At 40.3% G+C, this 20,296-nt stretch overlaps 1 protein-coding gene across 3 annotated transcripts; it reads right to left on the reverse strand.

Annotated features, from left to right (window-relative positions):
* Positions 1 to 10,403: 10,403 nt before the first annotated feature.
* zfand1 (zinc finger, AN1-type domain 1) lies at positions 10,404 to 20,167 on the reverse strand. 3 transcript variants are annotated; one of them, XM_024393058.2, is made up of 8 exons: positions 20,059 to 20,167; positions 19,384 to 19,426; positions 19,158 to 19,197; positions 18,834 to 18,961; positions 14,462 to 14,553; positions 14,057 to 14,178; positions 11,128 to 11,283; positions 10,404 to 10,678 (listed from the first exon to the last, which is right to left on the reverse strand). In XM_024393058.2, the coding sequence occupies exons 1-8, from the start codon at positions 20,111 to 20,113 to the stop codon at positions 10,502 to 10,504; spliced, it is 813 nt and encodes a 270-aa protein (XP_024248826.1). In that variant the 5' UTR covers positions 20,114 to 20,167; the 3' UTR covers positions 10,404 to 10,501. The 3 variants fall into 3 exon arrangements, with proteins under 3 accessions (XP_024248826.1, XP_024248828.1, XP_024248827.1); XM_024393060.2 differs by having other exon boundaries at positions 19,667 to 20,147; XM_024393059.2 differs by having other exon boundaries at positions 19,584 to 20,147.
* Positions 20,168 to 20,296: the final 129 nt, after the last annotated feature.

Raw genomic sequence — 20,296 nt, forward strand, 5'->3', positions numbered from 1 at the left:
TATGTTTTAATTTCAACCGTTTTCTGGAAGAAATGGTGCATTATTTGAAAAAGGGTGCCAATAGTTTTGGCCACGACTGTACATATACAAGAATGTGCTCGCACTAACAGACAGACACACACACACACTATCTTTCTTAAAAGCACACACAAATGCCTTTCCACAAAGTACACAGTTGTACCGTTATGCGTAAACAGTAGTCACACCTAATACCCATCATATTGCTGATTCATAACTAGTGATAATGCTCTAAAGGACCAGGTTATTGTTCATATCATGTTATTGTCCATACCAATACCATGAAATGTGGGATGAACATTGTGCATGAACAATAAATGTTTTTGTTAGGCTATTGGTATGAACAATAACCTGGTATGAACAGCAATACCATTTCTTGTTAGGTTATAGAATAACCTGGTATGAACAATATCTTTACTTGGTATAAGGCTACTGGTATTAACAATGACCTGTTATGAACAGTAACCTGGTATGAACAATACCATTTTAGGCTATTGGTGTGAACAATAACCTGGTATGAACAATAACCTGGTATGAACAATATTATTTTAGGCTAATGGTGTGAACAATAACCTGGTATGAACAATAGGATTTTAGGCTATTGGTATGAACAATAACCTGGTATGAACAATACCATTTTAGGCTATTGGTGTGAACAATAACCTGGTATGAACAATACCATTTTAGGCTATTGGTGTGAAAAATAACCTGGTATGAACAATAACATTTTAAGCTATTGGTATGAACAATACCATTTTAGGCTATTGGTGTGAAAAATAACCTGGTATGAACAATAACATTTTAAGCTATTGGTATGAACAATACCATTTTACACTATTGGTATGAACAATACCATTTTACACTATTGGTATGAACAATACCATTTTAGGCTATTGGTATGAACAATACCATTTTAAGCTATTGGTATGAACAATACCATTTTAAGCTATTGGTATGAACAATACCATTTTACACTATTGGTATGAACAATACCATTTTACACTATTGGTATGAACAATACCATTTTAGGCTATTGGTATGAACAATACCATTTTAAGCTATTGGTATGAACAATACCATTTTAAGCTATTGGTATGAACAATACCATTTTACACTAGTGGTATGAACAATACCATTTTAGGCTATTGGTATGAACAATACCATTTTAGGCTATTGGTATGAACAATACCATTTTACACTATTGGTATGAACAATAACATTTTAAGCTATTGGTATGAACAATACCATTTTAAGCTATTGGTATGAACAATACCATTTTACACTATTGGTATGAACAATACCATTTTACACTATTGGTATGAACAATACCATTTTAAGCTATTGGTATGAACAATACCATTTTAAGCTATTGGTATGAAAAATGCCATTTTAGGCTATTGGTATGAAAAATGCCATTTTAGGCTATTGGTATGAAAATACCATTTTAGGCTATTGGTATGAACAATACCATTTTAGGCTATTGGTATGAACAATACCATTTTAGGCTATTGGTATGAACAATACCATTTTAAGCTATTGGTATGAACAATACCATTTTAAGCTATTGGTATGAACAATACCATTTTAGGCTATTGGTATGAACAATACCATTTTAAGCTATTGGTATGAACAATACCATTTTAGGCTATTGGTATGAACAATACCATTTTAGGCTATTGGTATGAACAATACCATTTTAAGCTATTGATATGAACAATACCATTTTAGGCTATTGGTATGAACAATACCATTTTAGGCTATTGGTATGAACAATACCATTTTAGGCTATTGGTATGAACAATACCATTTTAAGCTATTGGTATGAACAATACCATTTTACACTATTGGTATGAACAATACCATTTTACACTATTGGTATGAACAATACCATTTTAAGCTATTGATATGAACAATACCATTTTAGGCTATTGGTATGAACAATACCATTTTAGGCTATTGGTATGAACAATACCATTTTACACTATTGGTATGAACAATACCATTTTAAGCTATTGATATGAACAATACCATTTTAGGCTATTGGTATGAACAATACCATTTTAGGCTATTGATATGAACAATACCATTTTACACTATTGGTATGAACAATACCATTTTAAGCTATTGATATGAACAATACCATTTTAGGCTATTGGTATGAACAATACCATTTTAAGCTATTGGTATGAACAATACCATTTTAGGCTATTGGTATGAACAATAACCTGAAAGTGGATGTCACCTTTTCATCAGGCAGTGGAGGTCCATTACTGGGTTTGGATGATCATTTTTAGGCAACACTTTAGTCTTCTATGAACATTTTAGGATTTATAAGTCAAGTAAACTGTGAATGTTTAATTTATGAATACCATATCAATCATTAAAAAACATGTTCAAATCCATAACTAAGATGTTGAAAATCTAGATGATATTACAAATGAACCCAATTTTTTTTTTTTTTTGCATAAATATAAATTATATCACATTGACAGTGGTGTGTTACATTCAAAAGTATTACATTTGTTAATTATGATTAAATGTTTTGATGAACAAACTCTACATCCCTTTTATTAACCACGTGTAAAAGGTTTGAAATTGACATTTTTTTTCCTTTTAATTATAACACAAAGAAATGTATCAAAAAAGAATGTATGAAATTCTATGTGTAATATCCAATGTATCATCAATGTCACCTTTCAAGATCAAATCCAATGAAGACAAATCATTCACTTATTCGAAAATAAAACGTGTTTCAACTTACTTCTGTTGTCGACATTGTGAACGATGTGAAAGTCGTGCTCCACCGTGGTACTGTGAACGCAGGTGACCGTCGTGGAAAGCAGCAACAGAATCGTGAGCGCAGCCATCAGCCAGCGGGACCCCAGGACGCACTCTCTCACCATCACTGGGCACGCAGCTGTAGTCTCAGGTGTCATTGTGGATGGACGGCAAGGCACTGCACATGGTCCGTTGTGTTTTTAAAATGACATAAAGGTCAAGATAAATAATTAAACCCGACTTTAGACTCAATGTAATCTTGCCATATACTTTGAATTAGCCTAGTTCTTGCGTAATTGCGCACCAATGTGTAATTTTAGAACATACATATACCAGCGAACGATCTACTCTAACACAAGGCTAACTAATAACTCAGTAAATACGTAATAATCCTAAATATATGTTCACTTTTTATACATAAAAGTGGAGAGCACACAACCAGTTTCAACTTACCGTAAACGTTGGTAGCTTGCTGAGGTGGGTCGGTGGAGAGTTTTCCTCGTGCCAGGTTATTCATTAGCGGAAATGGTGTGAGCGCGAATTTATATATTCCGGACTGCCCATGTTAAATGATGACTCAAGAACGTCTGTCAGATAGGATACTCCGGTTGATATCGTCAGCACCACCACTTCCTCCCCATCCCCTCCTTCTTGCAAATCCCCTTATCCTTTAAGAATGAAACGGTAATGTAATGGGGCGTTTGGGTTGCAGTTTTCCTGGTCCATGGCACGCCGCGGTGCACTCCATCAAGGAGTCAATGACATGTGGACAACATTAACTTAGTTAGTAGACTCCTGCTTTGGGGACCTTTACTTCGGGTACAAGACAGTGAACCAGAGCTGTGGAGGCGGGTATGCGTCAATCATCTTGATTAGTATCGACAAGTCCTACTGTTGTCATAGCACCAACCAGATAGTGGAAAACAGATCACTGAGTATCATGTTCATTGAATGAACTTGTATATGTCTGATAAAATTCACTCGTATTGTAATTCATTAAAGGTTATTGAAATCTGGAACATTGGACAGTCACTTCAATGCAACATGGTACACGTTTATGTCGCCTACGTTCTTTAGTGATGCGCAATATTCACATGCATTAACAAATGGATGAAAGCTCAAGTACAACACTTGAGTGATCAAAATAGAGTGATATTCTTTTGCATGTGGTGTCAATGAGTTTGCACAGTTCGTGTCCAAACATCCCTGACACAGCTAGGTCAGAGAGATGAGTCACAGGTGACAGTCCGGTTGAGGGGAAATTCAGAGTAAAACAGAAATGTCAAAAAGGTGATAGCAGCTTTGGCGTGAGGCCCATGACTACACGTGTCTAAAAAAATAGTGCTATCAAGAAACTTAAACTGTTCTTTGGCTGTCCCAATGCAGGTAGAGCCCTTTTTGCGTTCCATGTAGAACCCTTTCCATAGATGGTTTGACATGGAACCCAAAAGGGATCTATCTGGAACCAAAAAAGTTATCCTATGGGGACAGCCAAATAACCCATTTGGAAACCTTTTTTTCTAAAGAGTTTCGGTCCAGTGAGAGGATATCTAAATACAGATGACATATACAGTGTACAATACCAGTCAAACGTTTGGACACTACTCATTCAAGGGTTTTTCATTATTTTGTACTATTTTCTACATTGTAGAATAATAGTGAAGACATCAAAACTATGAAATAACACACATGGAATCATGTAGTTACCAAAAAAAGAGTTAAACACATCAAAATAGATTTTAGATTCTTCAAAGTAGCCACCCTTTGCATTGATGACAGCTTTGCACACTCTTGGCATTCTTTCAACCAGTTTCGTGAGGAATGCTTTTTCAATAGTCTTGAAGGAGTTCCTACATATGCTGAGAATTTGTTGGCTGCTTTTCCTTCATTCTGCAGTCCAACTCATCCCAAACCATCTCAATTGGGTTGAGTTCGGGTGATTGTGGAGGCCAGGCCATCTAATGCAGCACTCCATCACTCTTCTTCTTGGTCAAATAGCCCTTACACAGCCTGGAGGTGTGTTTTGGGTCATTGTCCTGTTGAAAAACTGTTAGTTCCACTAAGCGCAACCAGATGGGATGGCGTATTGCTGCCGAATGTTGTGGTAGCCATGCTGGTTAAGTGTGCCTTTAAATAAATCACAGACAGTGACACCAGCAAAGCACCCCACACCATTACACCTCCTCCTCCATACTTCACGGTGGGAACCACACGCGGAGATCATCCGTTCTACTCTGGGTCTCACAAAGACAGGCGGTTGGAACCAAAAAACTCAAATTTGGGCTCATCAGACCAAAGGACAGATTTCTAATGTTCATTGCTCGTGTTTCTTGGCCCAAGCAAGTCTCTTCTTCTTATTGATGTCCTTTAGTAGTGGTTTCTTTGAAGCAAAATCGAGCATGAAGGCCTGATTCACACAGTCTCCTCTGAACAGTTGATGTTGAGATGTGTCTGTTACTTGAACTCTGTGAGGTGCAATCTGAGGTGCAGTTACAGTAATTGCCTATTTCTGAGGCTAGTAACTCTAATGAACTTACCCTCTGCAGCAGAGGTACCTCGGGGTCTTCCTTTCCTGTGGCGGTCCTCATGAGAGCCAGTTTCATCGTTGTTGATGGTTTTTGTGACTACACTTGAAGAAACGTTCAAAGTTCTTGAAATTGTCCATTTTGACTGACGTTCATGTCTTAAAGTAATGATGGACTGTTGTTTCTCTTTGCTTATTTGAGCTGTTCTTGCCATAATATGGACTTGGTATTTTACCAAATAGGGCTATCTTCTGTATACCACCCCGACCTTGTCACAACACAACTAATTGTCTCAAACGCATTAAGAAGGAAAGAAATTCCACAAACTAACTTTTAACATCTTTTAACACACCTGTTAATTAAAATGCATTCCAGATGACTACCTCATGAAGCTGGTTGATGGAATGTCAAGAGTGTGCAAAGCTGTCATCAAGGCAAAGGGTGGCTACTTTGAAGAATCTCAAATATAAAATATATTTTGATTTGTTTAACACTTTTTTGGTCACTACATGGTTTCATATGTGTTATTTTATAGCTTTGATGTCTTCACTACTATTCTACAATGTAGAAAATAGTACAAATAAAGAAAAACCATTGAATTAGTAGGTCAAGAAGCTGATTAAACAGCATCATCATTATACAGGTGCATCTTGTGCAATAAAAGGCCACTCTAAAATGTGCAGTTTTGTCACACAACACAATGTCACAGATCTCTCAAGTTTTTTTGGGGGGGAGGGGAGTGCAATTGGCATGCTGACTGCAGGAATGTCCACCAGAGCTGTTGCCATAGAATTTAATGTTAATTTCTCTACCATAAGCCACCTCCAACCTCGTTTTTGAGAATTTTGCACTACGTTCAACTGGCCTCACAACCGCAGACCATTTGTAACCACGATAGCCCAGGACCTCCACATCCGGCTTCTTCACCTGCGGGATCGTCTGAGACCAGACACCCTGAAGAAACTGTGGGTTTGCACAACCTAAGAATTTCTGCACAAACTGTCAGAAACCGTCTCAGGGAAGCTCATCTGTGTGTTCGTCGTCCTCACCAGGGTATTGACCTGACTGCAGTTCAGCGTCGTATCTGAATTCAGTGGGCAAATGCTCACCTTTGATGACCACTGGCACGCTGGAGAAGTGTGCTCTTCATGGATGAATCCCGGTTTCAACTTTACCGGGTGGATGGCAGATGTCGTGTATGGCGTTGTGTGGGTGAACGGTTTGCTGATGTCAACATTGTGAACAGAGAGCCCCATGGTGGCGGTGGGGTTATGGTATGGGCAAGACATAAGCTAAGGCCAATAAACATAATTGCATTTTATCGATGGCAATTTGAATGCACAGCAATACCGTGACGAGATCCTGAGGCCCATTGTTGTGACATTCATCCGCCGCCACCACCTCATGTTTCAGCATGATAATGCACGGCCCCATGTGTCACAAGGATCTATACACAACTCCCCGAAGCTAAAAATGTCCCAATTCTACCATGGCCTGCATGCTCACCAGACTTATCACCCATTGAGCATGTTTAGGATGCTCTGGGTCGATGTGTACGACAGCACGTTCCAGTTCCTGACAATATCCAGCAACTTCGCACAGCCATTGAAGAGGAGTGGGACAACATTCCACAGGCTACTATAAACAGCCTGAACAACTTCATTAAAAAAAAAATATATTATTTAACGAGGCAAGTCATTTATGAACAAATTCTTATTTACAATGACGGCATACCCCGGCCAAACCCTCCTCTAGACCGGAAAATGCTGGGCCAATTGTGCGCCGCCCTATGGGACTCCCGATGACGGCCGGTTGTGATACAGCCCGGGACCGAACCAGGGTCTGTAGTGATGCCTCTAGCACTGGGATGCAGTGCCTTAGAGCACTGTGCCACCGCTGTGCCACTCTGGGGCTAAAGGAGATGTGTTCTATTTATGCGAAGGAGATGTGTCACACTGCATGAGGCGGTCACACCAGATACTGACTGGTTTTCTGATCCACGCCTCTACCTTTTTTTTAAGGTATCTGTGACCAACAGATGCATTATCTTTATTGCCAGTCATGTGAAATCCATAGATTAGGGCCAATTTAATTGATTTAAATTGACTGATCCTTATAGGAACTGTAACTCGGTAAAATCTTTGAAATTGTTGCGTGTTGCTTTTACATTTTTGTTCAGTGTAAAAAAAGACACTCCTGGCACCCCTTAATCAAATCTTATTGGTGCAGTTTGTAAGAAACAAATCTGCAAACAAAAAACTCCCAAGAAAACTGTCACAATTCATAAGCACACAATTGAGAGAGTGGCATTATTCATAATTCCATCCTCTTCATTCAAAAGTCTTGGTGGATATTGTAGTACGTCATTGGCCTGTTTAGTATGGGTGAGGCACGGTTCACTTGGGGGGATGCAGTTTGGTTCTCCTCCATAGATTAGGACAGCCATTATTGCCCTGTTGAAGAGGATCAGATGCCATGATGTAAGTAAGAGTTCACCCAACAAGAGAGGATGGCTGTGCTAATGACTAAATTACTGCCCGAGGGTGTATATAATCATGACTCGGATGTGCCGCCGGAGACCAAATTGAGGCTTAATGCTTGAAGATGCATATTGCATATTATTGATTTATGGCAAGGAGCTCTCATTTTCAACAGAACAAATATTAGATGCTTCCACCAGATGCTTAACCCCTATCAGATTTTTCCCAATATTCAAGCTTCTGGGCAAAATGTATTTGAGGTGTGTCCAGTACATTCTCACCATACCATTTTAAACTGTATTGAACTGCTGTAAATTATTCATATTTCTTTGCTCCCAAAATATGAGGCCATCATTTTACTAATAAAATAGGACTTATATATTATGTCAGAACCAAGGAGCAGCAGAATACCGCTTTACATCCACAAATATCAAGCACACAAATAGCTCAAAGAACATATGCACATGCTATGACCTGCGTTCCGTATCGACCCCGTTCTGGGTCCGGATCCGGTCCGCCAGTACGGAGGATATACAGTATGTTGTGCCCCTTAAAATGTGTGTGCTTAGCATGAGAAACATGAGCTTAGATGGATCTTCAGGTTGATCCCTGATAATCTAACACTACTGCCTTTCTCTACCACTCTGGGCTAAAGACGTCATAGGCCTCTCTCAACGTTTGGAAAAATCCTCCAAATCCTGCCTCAACGAGTCTTACCACACACACACTCACTGCGTATTAATTAAGTCAGAATGTCACATAGCAGTCTCATTAACCCAAGGCTGTGTGTCTGACAACACTATAGGAGAAGCTACAGCTGTGGAAGGATAGCGAAAACGCACCGTGTGAAATCCGAGGCCACGTTCCAAATGGCACCCTATTCCCTTTATAGGGATCTGGTCAAAAGTAGTGCACTTTATAGGGAATAGGATGCCATTATGACACACAGCCAAGACTCTTGGTCCAGCAGTGTCATCTTGACTGAAATGACCATGAACATACTATTGGCTCCCTCCATCTACATTTGTGTGTGTGTGGTGAGAAAGAGGAGAGAGATACAAATCCAGGATAACACTCAGATTATAATTTTCGAGATCCCTGATCAGAACGTCCACTCCGAGAAATCATCTAAGGTATAGATTGTGTTGATCTTTGGACTAGGACAAATCCTCACATATCCACAGTACTGCACATTAGGAATGTGATTAAAAGAAATCAGCTAAAATGCAATTCCACGTAATTCCAGCATTTATAATTATTTCATGATAGATCATACATTGACTATAAGACGTATGTTCTGCTCACACACAGAGAAATCTGCTTTCTACTGGTGTTGAATTTCACTATTACGGTGTTAGGCAGGCTGTCTTAACATGGACACCCTTCACTATAGGAATTTCTTAGTTGACTGAGGAAACCTTGCTTGCAGGACGATTAAGTGTCGGTGGACTAAGGCTCAAGGTCTAAATCATTTCCGTTTATGCCATGGTGTTTTTGTTATTGAGACTGACCATAAATCATGGCCTACACAAAGAGTGGGCAGAGGTCCACCATTGATCTTCTCTGGTTTCCCCAGTCTAGAACGGCAGCTTTCCTTATAGCTAGTTCCAATGACCAATTATTTGCTGCTAACTGATGGTGTTTGTTTCGTGGGGGTGCTGGTGTATCAGATTCAACAGGATATTATAAAGTATGGAAACACTATCAGTATATGGTCTGATGGGATTGAAAGCATAAGAAACTGCTACTTGCTTGAAAGTCATGCTGCTAAGGCCGGGATTCAATCCGATCAGCGGTAGATCCGCTTAAAAGCGCAGTGGACATTTAAAGGTCATTTCCGATTGAGCCAATATTTGCAGCGTTTACCATGAATAACCTTGGGTAGTGTCATTTTCTTATTTGAATGATGAAAATAATGTTGGAAATGACATCAGTTTGAACAGGTACAGAGAAGGTGCCTGTGTTGAACAACGATTACACATCGATGTTCCACTTGGCTGAGGCAGAGAACAGAGTAGCAGGGAGTTTATCTCGCCTGTAAAAACAACACGATCTGACCAAATACATTTTTTTCACCTTTACATCAGTGGCCCAATGGAAAAGGCATCAATCAGCCTGGTGATTGTGGGTTCAAGTCCCAGCTGGGTTGATTCGATTCTGCTTGTTTTTCAATGAGTATACCATTAATCAATGGCAAATTACTGTTGAGTACTTTGGTTCCAACTCCCAATTTATAATTGCACAGATCCCTATCCCCATCAGATCACTATCCCCGTCAGATCACTATCCCCGTCAGATCCCTATCCCCATCAGATCACTATCCCCATCAGATCACTATCCCCGGCAATGCCGTAACATTGCTTGCTCACTCCAATTGAAATGCATGTGGCTAGCTTTCATTACTGTCAATAGTGAATTCCAAATTGCCTAAGTGGCCCAGAGGATCACAATAATAAGGGGAATGTTTTACTATCAAATAGGTACTAGAGAACCCACATTGGAAGCCCTTTTCCAGATCATGACTACAATACCACCACCTGTACTTCAACAAAATACACATTCGTACATTGTATTTTCTAAGCAAATGAAGCACATGTCAAACTGCCGTAAATCAAAACTTTAATATCCTAAATAAAAAAACACATGTTCATGGTATTCCAACGACTCAAAATGATTTAGACCATCAGTGTCGTGTGCGAGTCAGGACTGTGGGATGTAGGCAGAGGTGTCCTCCAGGCCTGAGCAGTCGTTGTCCAGGTACTCAAGGATCACGTCGCCCCCGTTGTAGAGGGGCGAGTCTGGGTGAGCCAGCATGGAGAGAAGGGTGTCGTCCATCTTGAGAGCTTCGCCCGTCTGGGGGTGGCACAGCCGCAGCTTCTACACGTCAACAACAACGCCACGGGGGGAGGACAAAGTCGTTTTTTTAGTAAGAGGTATCTTAGAGACAAGACAGACCAACAGGAAAGTTTGCCATGCGCAGTCGATCACCTGCTGGGTGTCAACAAATGGTGGCGATTCAACATTGTAGAATAGAATGGAAACAAACAGAAAATGGCGGCCGATGTTCTGTGGTCAGTGGCGATAGGATGGATAGCCATTGCGCACTGCCAATGTTCGTGTTGGTATGTTTCGTCGCTAATATTTGCATAATGACAATGGTAGAATAGGTTCTTCTGCTTGGAGACAGCTCGTGATAGTTTTCAGTTACCTTTCTGTTAATACATTGTTCTAAGATGTTTCAAAAAGAGAGATTTCTAAAAATTTGTTTGATGATAGCGGTACAATAGGTTGATTGGAACCTGCTGCTCGAGGCTGTTTTCTGTTACCTTAGCCGTTAGTACGTTGTTGTTGTTCTTGAGGCTGGCCAGTGAGGCGGCGTAGTCCACTACTTTCCCCACACTCCACTTGGAACAGAAAAACATAGGCAGGCTGGAGTCTTTGCCCTCTCTGGGAAGGAAGACATTGAAATAGGTCCTCTCTGTCTGGAAAGCAAAGTTAGAGATGTAGACTTGTATATCAAATAAAATGCAAAAGCACATAAAAGACACAGACTCTTTATAGAATGATGACAAGTAGATGCTGTTTTACAGCAGGGTTCCTAACCTTTTCACCATGCCCCCCCATTTTTACTATCACTCCCTTTTTATTGTTTATTGACATAGCCTATATTAAACCAGCTTGAATGTTTAATGGGGGCCCTAAGAAACATTTTGGAAGTCCATTTCCCTCAATTCCACGTAGTTTAACAAGACTCATGGCATCTTTTGGATAGGCTATCTAATCATAATAATAATCATAATAATAATAATAATAGATAAGGAAAATGCATTCTAAACCTGATTTCCCCGCTACCAAATGTTTTATAGGCCAATGTTTTCAACTTAATTATACATATATTTCTCTTCTACAGAAAGTGAATAGATCGATTGATAGCGACAGAGTCACATTGTACAAGATTACTTCCAAGCAAGTTTCTTTGACTCCTCAACTTCAAAAAGGTCATAGCTCAGCTTCTGAATATCAGAGACAAACCAAAGATATTCCCATCAGAGGTGACTCTTCCTCGGGTGTAAACCTTCCTTGACTCGAGGGGGGAATATTTGTTTATTATATGCGATTGTTAAAAAAATTATGCATAAATCTGCCATGCTTTAGGCTAGATACAAGCGGTAAAATGCCAGCGGGAGAGTCGACTGCTGGGAATATCGTTGGTTTGTCTCTATGATATTCAGCAGAGGTACGACCTTCAAAAGATGAGGAGTCAAAGAAATGAGAGGGTGTAATTTAGAGGGTGTAATTTCTTTGACTCCTCAACTTTAAAAGGCCATAACTCAGCTTCTGAATATCATAGAGACAAACCAAAGATATTCCCATCAGAGATAACTCTTCCTCTGGCATTCTACCGCTAGGCTAAAGCATCGCAGAGACTTATGCATTGTTTTAGATTGGTTTAAACAATTGCAAACAAATATACAGTATATACACTACCGGTCAAAAGTTCTAGAACACCTACTCCTTCAAGGCTTTTGCTTTATTTTGTTTTCTACATTGTAGAATAATAGTAAAGATATCAAAACTATGCAGTAACCAAAAAGGTGCTTATGAGATTCTTCAAATAGCCACCCTTTGCCTTGACAGCTTTGCATTCTCTTGGCATTCTCCAAACCAGCTTCACCTGGAATGCTTTTCCAACAATCTTTAAGGAGTTCCCACATATGCTGAGCACTTGTTGACTGCTTTTCCTTCACTCTGCGGTCCGACTCATCCCAAACCATCTCAATTTGGTTGAGGTCGGAGTATTATGGAGGCCAGGTCATCTGATGCAGCACTCCATCACTCTCCTTCTTGGTAAAATAGCCCTTACACCGCCTGGAGGTATGTTGGGTTATTGTCCTGTTGAAAAACAAATGAAAGTCCCACTAAGCCCAAACCAGTTGGAGTGGCATAGCGCTGCAGAATGCTGCGGTAGCCATGCTGGTTAAGTGTGCCTCAAATTCTAAATAAATCACAGTGTCACCAGCAAAGCACCCACACACCAACTCCGTGCTTTACGGTGGGAAATACACATGCGGAGATCATCCGTTCACTCACACCGCATCTCACAAAGACAAAAATCTCAAATTTGGACTCCAGACCAAAGGACAAATTTCCACCGCTCTAATGTTCATTGCTCGTGTTTCTTGGCACAAGCAAGTCTCTTCTTCTTATTGGTGTCCTTTAGTAATGGTTTCTTTGCAGCAATCGACCATGAAGGCCTGATTCACAGTCTCCTCTGAACGGTTGATGTTGAGATGTGTCTGTTTACTTGAACTCTGAAGCATTTACTTGGGCTGCATTTTCTGAGGCTGGTAACTAATGAACTTATCCTCTGCAGCAGCGGTGACTCGGTCTTCCTTTCCTGTGGCGGTCCTCATGAGAGCCTGTTTCATCATAGCACTTGATGGTTTTTGCGACTGCACTTGAAGAAACTTTCAAGGTTCTTGAAATTTTCCATATTGACTGACCTTAATGTCTTAAAGTAATGGGCTATCGTTTCTCTTTGCTTATTTGAGCTGCTCTTTCCATAATATGGACTTGGTATTTTACCAAATAGGACTATCTTCTGTATACCCCCGACCTTGTCACAACACAACTGATTGGCTCAAAAGCATTAATGAAAGAAATTCCACAAATTTACTTAAGGCACACCTGTTAATTGAAATGCATTCCAGGTTACTACCTCATGAAGCTGGTTGAGAATGCAAAGAGTGTGCAAAGCTGTCATCAAGGCAAAGGGTGGCTATTTGAAAAATCTCAAATATATTTGATTTATTTAACACTTTTTTGGTTACTACATGATTCCATGTGTCATTTCATAGTTGATGTCTTCACTAGTATTCAACAATGTAGAAAACAGTCAAAATAAAGAGAAACCCTTGAATGAGTAGGTGTGTTCAAACTGTTCTAAAACTTTTGACCGGTAGTATATATTTGTTCTTAACTGACTTGCCTAGTTAAAAAAAAACAGCATAAATTAGGTTATTACTTCTTGACCCAACATAGTATGTGGCATTATATATATATATATATATATATATATCACAGTTCAAGTCTACACACCACATTCTCTGTGTCTGAATCTCAAATTACACCCTATTCCCTAAATAGTGCACTACTTTTGAACAGAGCCCAGTGCGCCCTGGTTGAAAGTAGCCCACTAGGGAATAGGTTGGAAGCAATCACTCTGCATCTCGCTCTCCATCGCTCGGGTAGTACCTGTGGCAGTCCCTTGTCTCCCTCAGCATGAAGCTTTAGTTTCATCAAAGTCACCTTGGCTGCTGTTGCAGCGTTCTTTACTCCCTTGCGACCTTTCCTCGGAGGCAAAGCCTTCTTGGACTCTGTTCAGTCAAGAGGGTAGAACCCAACATTTTGGTGAACACTACCCTCATGTGGACAGGCTAAAGAATAGCAGGGATAAGCATATCCTGTATGGCTATGGATGTCATACAATTTATTTTGAAAAAGACTCCCAAATGGCACCCTATTCCCTATATAGTTCACTACTTTAGACCACAGCCCCGTGGAAATAGGTAATAGGGTACCATTTGGGATATAACTCCAATGGACCCAGTAAAAGTATTTTTGGGAGGTTTGTGATGAAAGGTTGCGACTGTGACTAACCTACAATCTTCTGCACGAGCGCTTGTGTGGCAGCCATGCGAGGCTTGGGCGTTTCCAGTTTATCACACTTGTGGTCATCTTGGTGACGATGGCTGGAGAATAAAGAAAATGGGGGTATGAGAGGAGCTTTTAACACACCCATCATGTCTTTCCAACTGCAGGCGGTCCACGGCTAGATCTCAAAGATATACATTTTCTTACATTACATTTTCTTTTAAGGAATATTTCGAACAACAGATTAAAACAATTTTGGCCAAGGGATCCATGAAATAAGTTTAGAGGGTGTAATATAATACATTGTAATATTATTTGTCTAAAATGTATGTAATTAATCCTGGGAAACATGGTCTTGGGAGGCTCACTGGGATATTGGTATCCACAGCGCTCCACCAATTATTCATTTGTCAAATTATAATACTTCTTGTATTCCCAGAAAATGTAAAAAATCAACTACATACATGCACTGTAATTTAAAATGTGCGTCAGCATGCTTCCGTTTGGGTAAGTCCACGTTGAGACCCTGTAGCCAGTATACACTTCCTCAAAATAGAATGAATCTGCAGTGCCTTTAGAAAGTATTCACCCATTGACTTTTTCCACATTTTTGTTGTGTTACAATACCCCCAGTCACTACAAAGAACTCAGTTTCCGGAGAGGAAGGAAACTGCTCAGGGATTTCACCATGACGCTAATGATGACTAAAACAGTTACGGAGTTTAATGGCTGTGATGGGAGAATACAAGGTTGTGGATCCATCCTCAGTTTTCACTCCACAATACTAACCTAAATGACAGTGAAAAAAGGGACAGAATAAACAGAATAAAAATATTCCAAAACATGCATCCTGTTTGCCAGAAAGTAAAACTAAAGTAAAACTGCAAAACAATGTGGCAAAGAAATTAACTTTATGCCCTAACACATCACTGAGTACCATTCTTCATATTTCTAAGCATGGCGGTGGCTGCATCTTGTTATGGGTATGCTTGTCACCATCAAGGACTAGGAAGTTTAAGGATAAAAACAAAAATGAATAGAGCTAAGCACAGGCAAAATCCTAGAGGAAAACCTGGTTCAGTCTGCTTTCCAACAGACATTGGGAGAACAAATGTACCTTTCAGCAGGACAGTAATCAAAAACACAAGGCCAAATATACAATGGAGTTACTTACCACGATGACATTGAATGTTCCCGACTGGCCTAGTTACAGGTTTGACTTAAATCAACTTGAAAATCTATGGTAAGACTTGAAAATGGCAATCGAGACATGATCAACAACCAACTTCACAGAGCTTGCAGAATCTTTTAAAGTATAATGAGCAATTTTGTCAAATCCAGGTTTGTAAAGCTCTTAAAGGCTTACCAGAAAGACTATCAGCTGTAATCACTGCGAAAGGGGATTCAATGTATTGACTCAGGGGTGTGAATACTTATGTATATAAATATTTCTATATTCCATATTCAATAAATATACAAAAATATAAAAAGGGGTATGAATACTTTCTAAACGCACTGTATGATCACTCAAGAAATCTGTCATTTACAAAAAAAATTGCCAAATGTTTGGTGCAGTATTTCTCAAGTGAAAAATGTGCATGTCTCGTTGAATGACAACACTTCATTGAAGAATCCCTATTGTTGACCAATCACCTACAAAGGGGCTAGGACTTGAGCTTGCCTCAATACATTTTTTGTGTGCTCACGAACAGGCGAAGGTCACAAAATATCATCATAATATACACGGTATATACAATAGTATGTGGAGACCCCATCAAATGAGTGGATTTGGCTATTTTTTTATTTAATCTTTATTTAACTAGGCAAGTCAGTTAAGAACAAATTCTTATTTACAATGAAGGCCTAGGAACAGTGGGTTAACTGCCTTGTTCAGGGGCAGAACGACAGATTTTTACCTTGTCAGCTCGATCTAGCAACCTTTTGGTTACTGGCCCAACGCTCTAACCACACAGCCCAACGCTCTAACCACACAGAGGATGTCTTCCCTGTAACACACTGTGTTGAGATTGCCTGCAATGACAACAAGCTCAGTCCGATGATGCTGTGACACACCGCCCCAGACCATGACGGACCCTCCACCTCCAAATCGGTCCCGCTCCAGAGTACAGGTCTCGGTGAAATTCTCATTCCTTCGATGATAAACGCAAATCCGACCATCACCATCCTGGTGAGACAAAACCGTGGCTTGTCAGTGAAGAGCACTTTTTGCCAGTCATGTATGGTCCAGTGATGGTGGGTTTGTGCCCATAGGTGACGTTGTTGCCGGTGAGGTCTTACAACAGACCTACAAGCCCTCAGTCCAGCCTCTCTCAGCCTATTGCGGACAGTGTGAGCACTTATGGAGGGATTGTGCGTTTCTGGTGTAACTTGGGCAGTTGTTGCTGCCATCCTGTACCTGTCCCACAGGTGTGATGTTCAGATGTACCGATCGTGTGCAGGTGTTGTTACACGTGGTCTGCCACCGCGAGGACGATCAGCTGTCCATCCTGTCTTCCTGTAGAGCTGTCCTAGGCGTCTCACAGTACGGACATTGCAATTTATTGCCCTGGCCACATCTGCAGTCCTCATGCCTCCTTGCAGCATGCCAAAGGCACGTTCACGCAGATGAGCAGGGATCTTTATTTTGGTGTTTTTCAGAGTCAGTAGAAAGGCCTCTTTAGTGTCCTACGTTTTCATAACTGTGACCTTAATTGTCTACCATCTGTAAGCTGTTAGTGCCTTAACGACCATTCCACAGGTGCATGTTCATTAATTGTTTATGGGAAACAAGCATGGGAAACAGTGTTTAAACCTTTTACAATGACGATCTTTGAAGTCATTTGGATTTTTACGAAATATCTTTGAAAAGGCAGGGTCCTGAAAAAGAGATGTTTCTTTTTTTGCCGACTTCATATGATTCTGTGCTTCCAACTTCATGGCTTCACAGTTTGGGGAAGGCCCTTTCCTGTTTCAACATGACAATGCCCCCATGCACAAAGCAAGGGCCATACAGAAATGGTTTGTCAAGATCGGTGTGAAAGAACATGACTGGCCTGTACAGAGCCCTGACCTCAACCCCATCAAACATCTTTGTGATGAATTGGAACGGCAACTGCGAGCCAGGCCTAATCACCCAACATCAGTGCCTGACCTCACTAATGCCCTTGCGGCTGAATAGAAGCAAGTCCCCACAGTCATGTTCCAACATCTAGTGGAAAGCCTTCCCAGAAGAGTGGAGGCTGTTATAGCAGCAAAGGGGGACCAACTCCATATTAATGCGCATGATTTTGGAATGAGATGTTCTACGAGCAGGTATCCACATACTTTGATAATGTAGTGTGTGCACAAACTGTTCCGGACTGTTTTGGATGGGATGTATTGCTGTCTCTACCTTCTTGCCGTTTGTGCTGTTGTCTGTGCCCAATAATGTTTGTACCATGTTTTGTGCTGCTACCATGTTGTTGTCATGTGTTGCTGCCTTGCTATGTTGTCGTCTTAGGTCTCCCTTTATGTAGTGTCGTGATGTGTGTTTTGTCCTATATTTATAATTTAAAAATGTCATCCCAGCCCCCGTCCCCACAGGAGGCCTTTTGCCAGGCCGTCATTATAAATAAGAATTTGTTCTTAACTGACTTGCCTTGTTAAATAAAGGTTAAATGAAAAATAAATAAATGGGAAGCATGCGGACACCTTGAGCTACATCCATTTTTTTGTATGGAATATCATGATATACCCATTGATTTGAAAAGAATATAGCTTATAAATGCCCCATGAGCTTAGTTCAACTGTTGTACCCCATCAGAACCCAAAATATAAAGCTTGTTCCACTAAATATTTTAAAAAGAACACTGTATAGCCTCAAAACATTGTTAAAACTAAAATGGAGGTATAATGGACAGTCGGTCCTTGTAGCTATAGCTCTTTCTATGAATTTGAGTGGTTACATTTCTCCAGGCCCACCCATCAGGTTTTTACCAATTGCAGGAAATTTGCTTGAAAACTGCAACATTTTCACTCCAATGCCAAGAGGTGGGCCTTTAAAACTGTCTTTCAGGGCTTGAGACACGGTTTGTCCGGCAATGCACTGGCAAAGTCATAGCAATAACATACAAAGAGTTGTATTATCTCATTCGAGGTAGTCCCTGATAAATTTGCTGTCACAAAAGATCATCACCTAACAATAGTTTCAGTAAATCTGGACCCGTATTCACAAAGTGTCTCAGAATAGGAGCGCTGATTTAGGATCACCCCTGTCCATCCATTGTGAAAAGGCAAAACTGATCGTAGATCGGCACTCCTTCTGAGAAACTTTTTTAATATTGTCCCTGTTCTTGTTGGAGAGACCAGGGCAGACAAAGGGAAGAAACATGACACTTACGCCAAACAGAAATGTTTCTGACAGTGTGGACAAATGACTGGCAACAGTTCTTTCCCTTTGCAGTCTTCAAATGTGCATGGGTATCTCGTACAGCCACCAGATATCTGGACTTCTTTTTTAACGTCCACCTGAGAAAAACATTTTCAATCATGACTGGATTCAAAATCATGAGAAAACTAGTTTGCCATTAAATCTCAACGCTGAATATGCGTCCCGTTTGGCCCCCTATTCCCTATATAGGGCATTACTTTTGGGTCAAAATAGCAGGCTCTGGTCTAAAGTAGGAATTAGGATGCCGTTTGGGACGCAGGCAGAGTTTCTTACCACAGGACAAGCGTGCAAATCTCGACTTCTGTGTTCAAGGCTGGAAGGAAAGTAAAAAGACTTGTCTAGTAGTCAATCACAAAAACATGTTTTTATTTTTTATATCACATTCAAACCCAAGAGCCATGGTGAGTGAATTTAGTTAAAGGCATATACACAAGTCAGGCCGTCATATTTATCGCCTGGATAAATAAAAGGTTAAACAACAACAAAGATCTGATCTTACCAGAAAACACCCCTGCAGGCATCACACATGAATGGCAGAAAATCTGGAGGAGAAATTGGGATAGACAGTAGTAAAATGCATTGACAACTTCAACATAATGCCAAAATCAAAGGCTAGCACCAGTGATAGCAAAACGATGGTGGATAATTGAAGATGTCCCACCCAGACAGTTTAATACTAAAAAATGTTTTAGTATGCACCAATGCATTAGCAGCTGGGTCTGGTCTGCTTATTTCGCTGTAACGTTATAAGAACCAGAAGAAAATAGGGAGTGGGATGTCACCTCTTCCTTCTCTGGTGATAGGATTGGCAAGCCACTGCTAACTGCCGATCTAGCCACTGCTAGTTCTAGCTGCCCTTGCTGACTCATTATGGATTCCAAAACTTTTGTGTTTCTAGCTACTTCTAGAGAGAAATAAGAGCTCAATTAAATTGGCTACACTTACAAATTGACTAAGTGTTATTAACTAGCTAGCTAGCAGCTAAATGTTGTCAACAGCTAACAAGTTAGCCAGCCTTACAGTGATTAGCATAGCCATGTAGCTAGCTAACCAATTAGCAAGTTGGCAAAACAAACGGTAGCTACAAATACAAAAACACAACATTTAACGTGAAGCAACATAGTTCATTCTTTCGATCACATAATTCTAGTAAAAAATTTTTTTTAATGAAAACCTGTCTGATGGCAGGACTTTATGTTACAATGTTTCCCAATGTCTAGTTCAGCCATGATTCTTCTTGCGTCAAAGTCAACTTTGGCCACAGATGTAACAATGAGACAGATATTTCACCGGATGTAAAAATGTGAAGCATTAATACCACTCACTACCAAATATGGTGGTGGCCGACAGTGGGAGAAGATGGAGCGAGATGGATTTTTTCCGAAATTCTGCTAATTTTCTCATCGATTAAA

The sequence above is a fragment of the Oncorhynchus tshawytscha genome, linkage group LG29 (genome assembly GCF_018296145.1).
Source record: "Oncorhynchus tshawytscha isolate Ot180627B linkage group LG29, Otsh_v2.0, whole genome shotgun sequence".
Taxonomy (NCBI): Eukaryota; Metazoa; Chordata; class Actinopteri; order Salmoniformes; family Salmonidae; genus Oncorhynchus; species Oncorhynchus tshawytscha.

Bases quoted from the DNA above. Each gene is read 5' to 3' on its own strand.
- zfand1 (XM_024393058.2), bottom strand. From the start codon at position 20,113: ATGGCTGAACTAGACATTGGGAAACATTGTAACATAAAGTCCTGCCAT. The intron at 19,427-20,058 runs GTTTTCATTAAA...TTTCTCCTCCAG, and splicing joins AAAGTCCTGCCATCAGACAG to ATTTTCTGCCATTCATGTGT. The intron at 19,198-19,383 runs GTAAGATCAGAT...CTTTCCTTCCAG, and splicing joins GCCTGCAGGGGTGTTTTCTG to CCTTGAACACAGAAGTCGAG.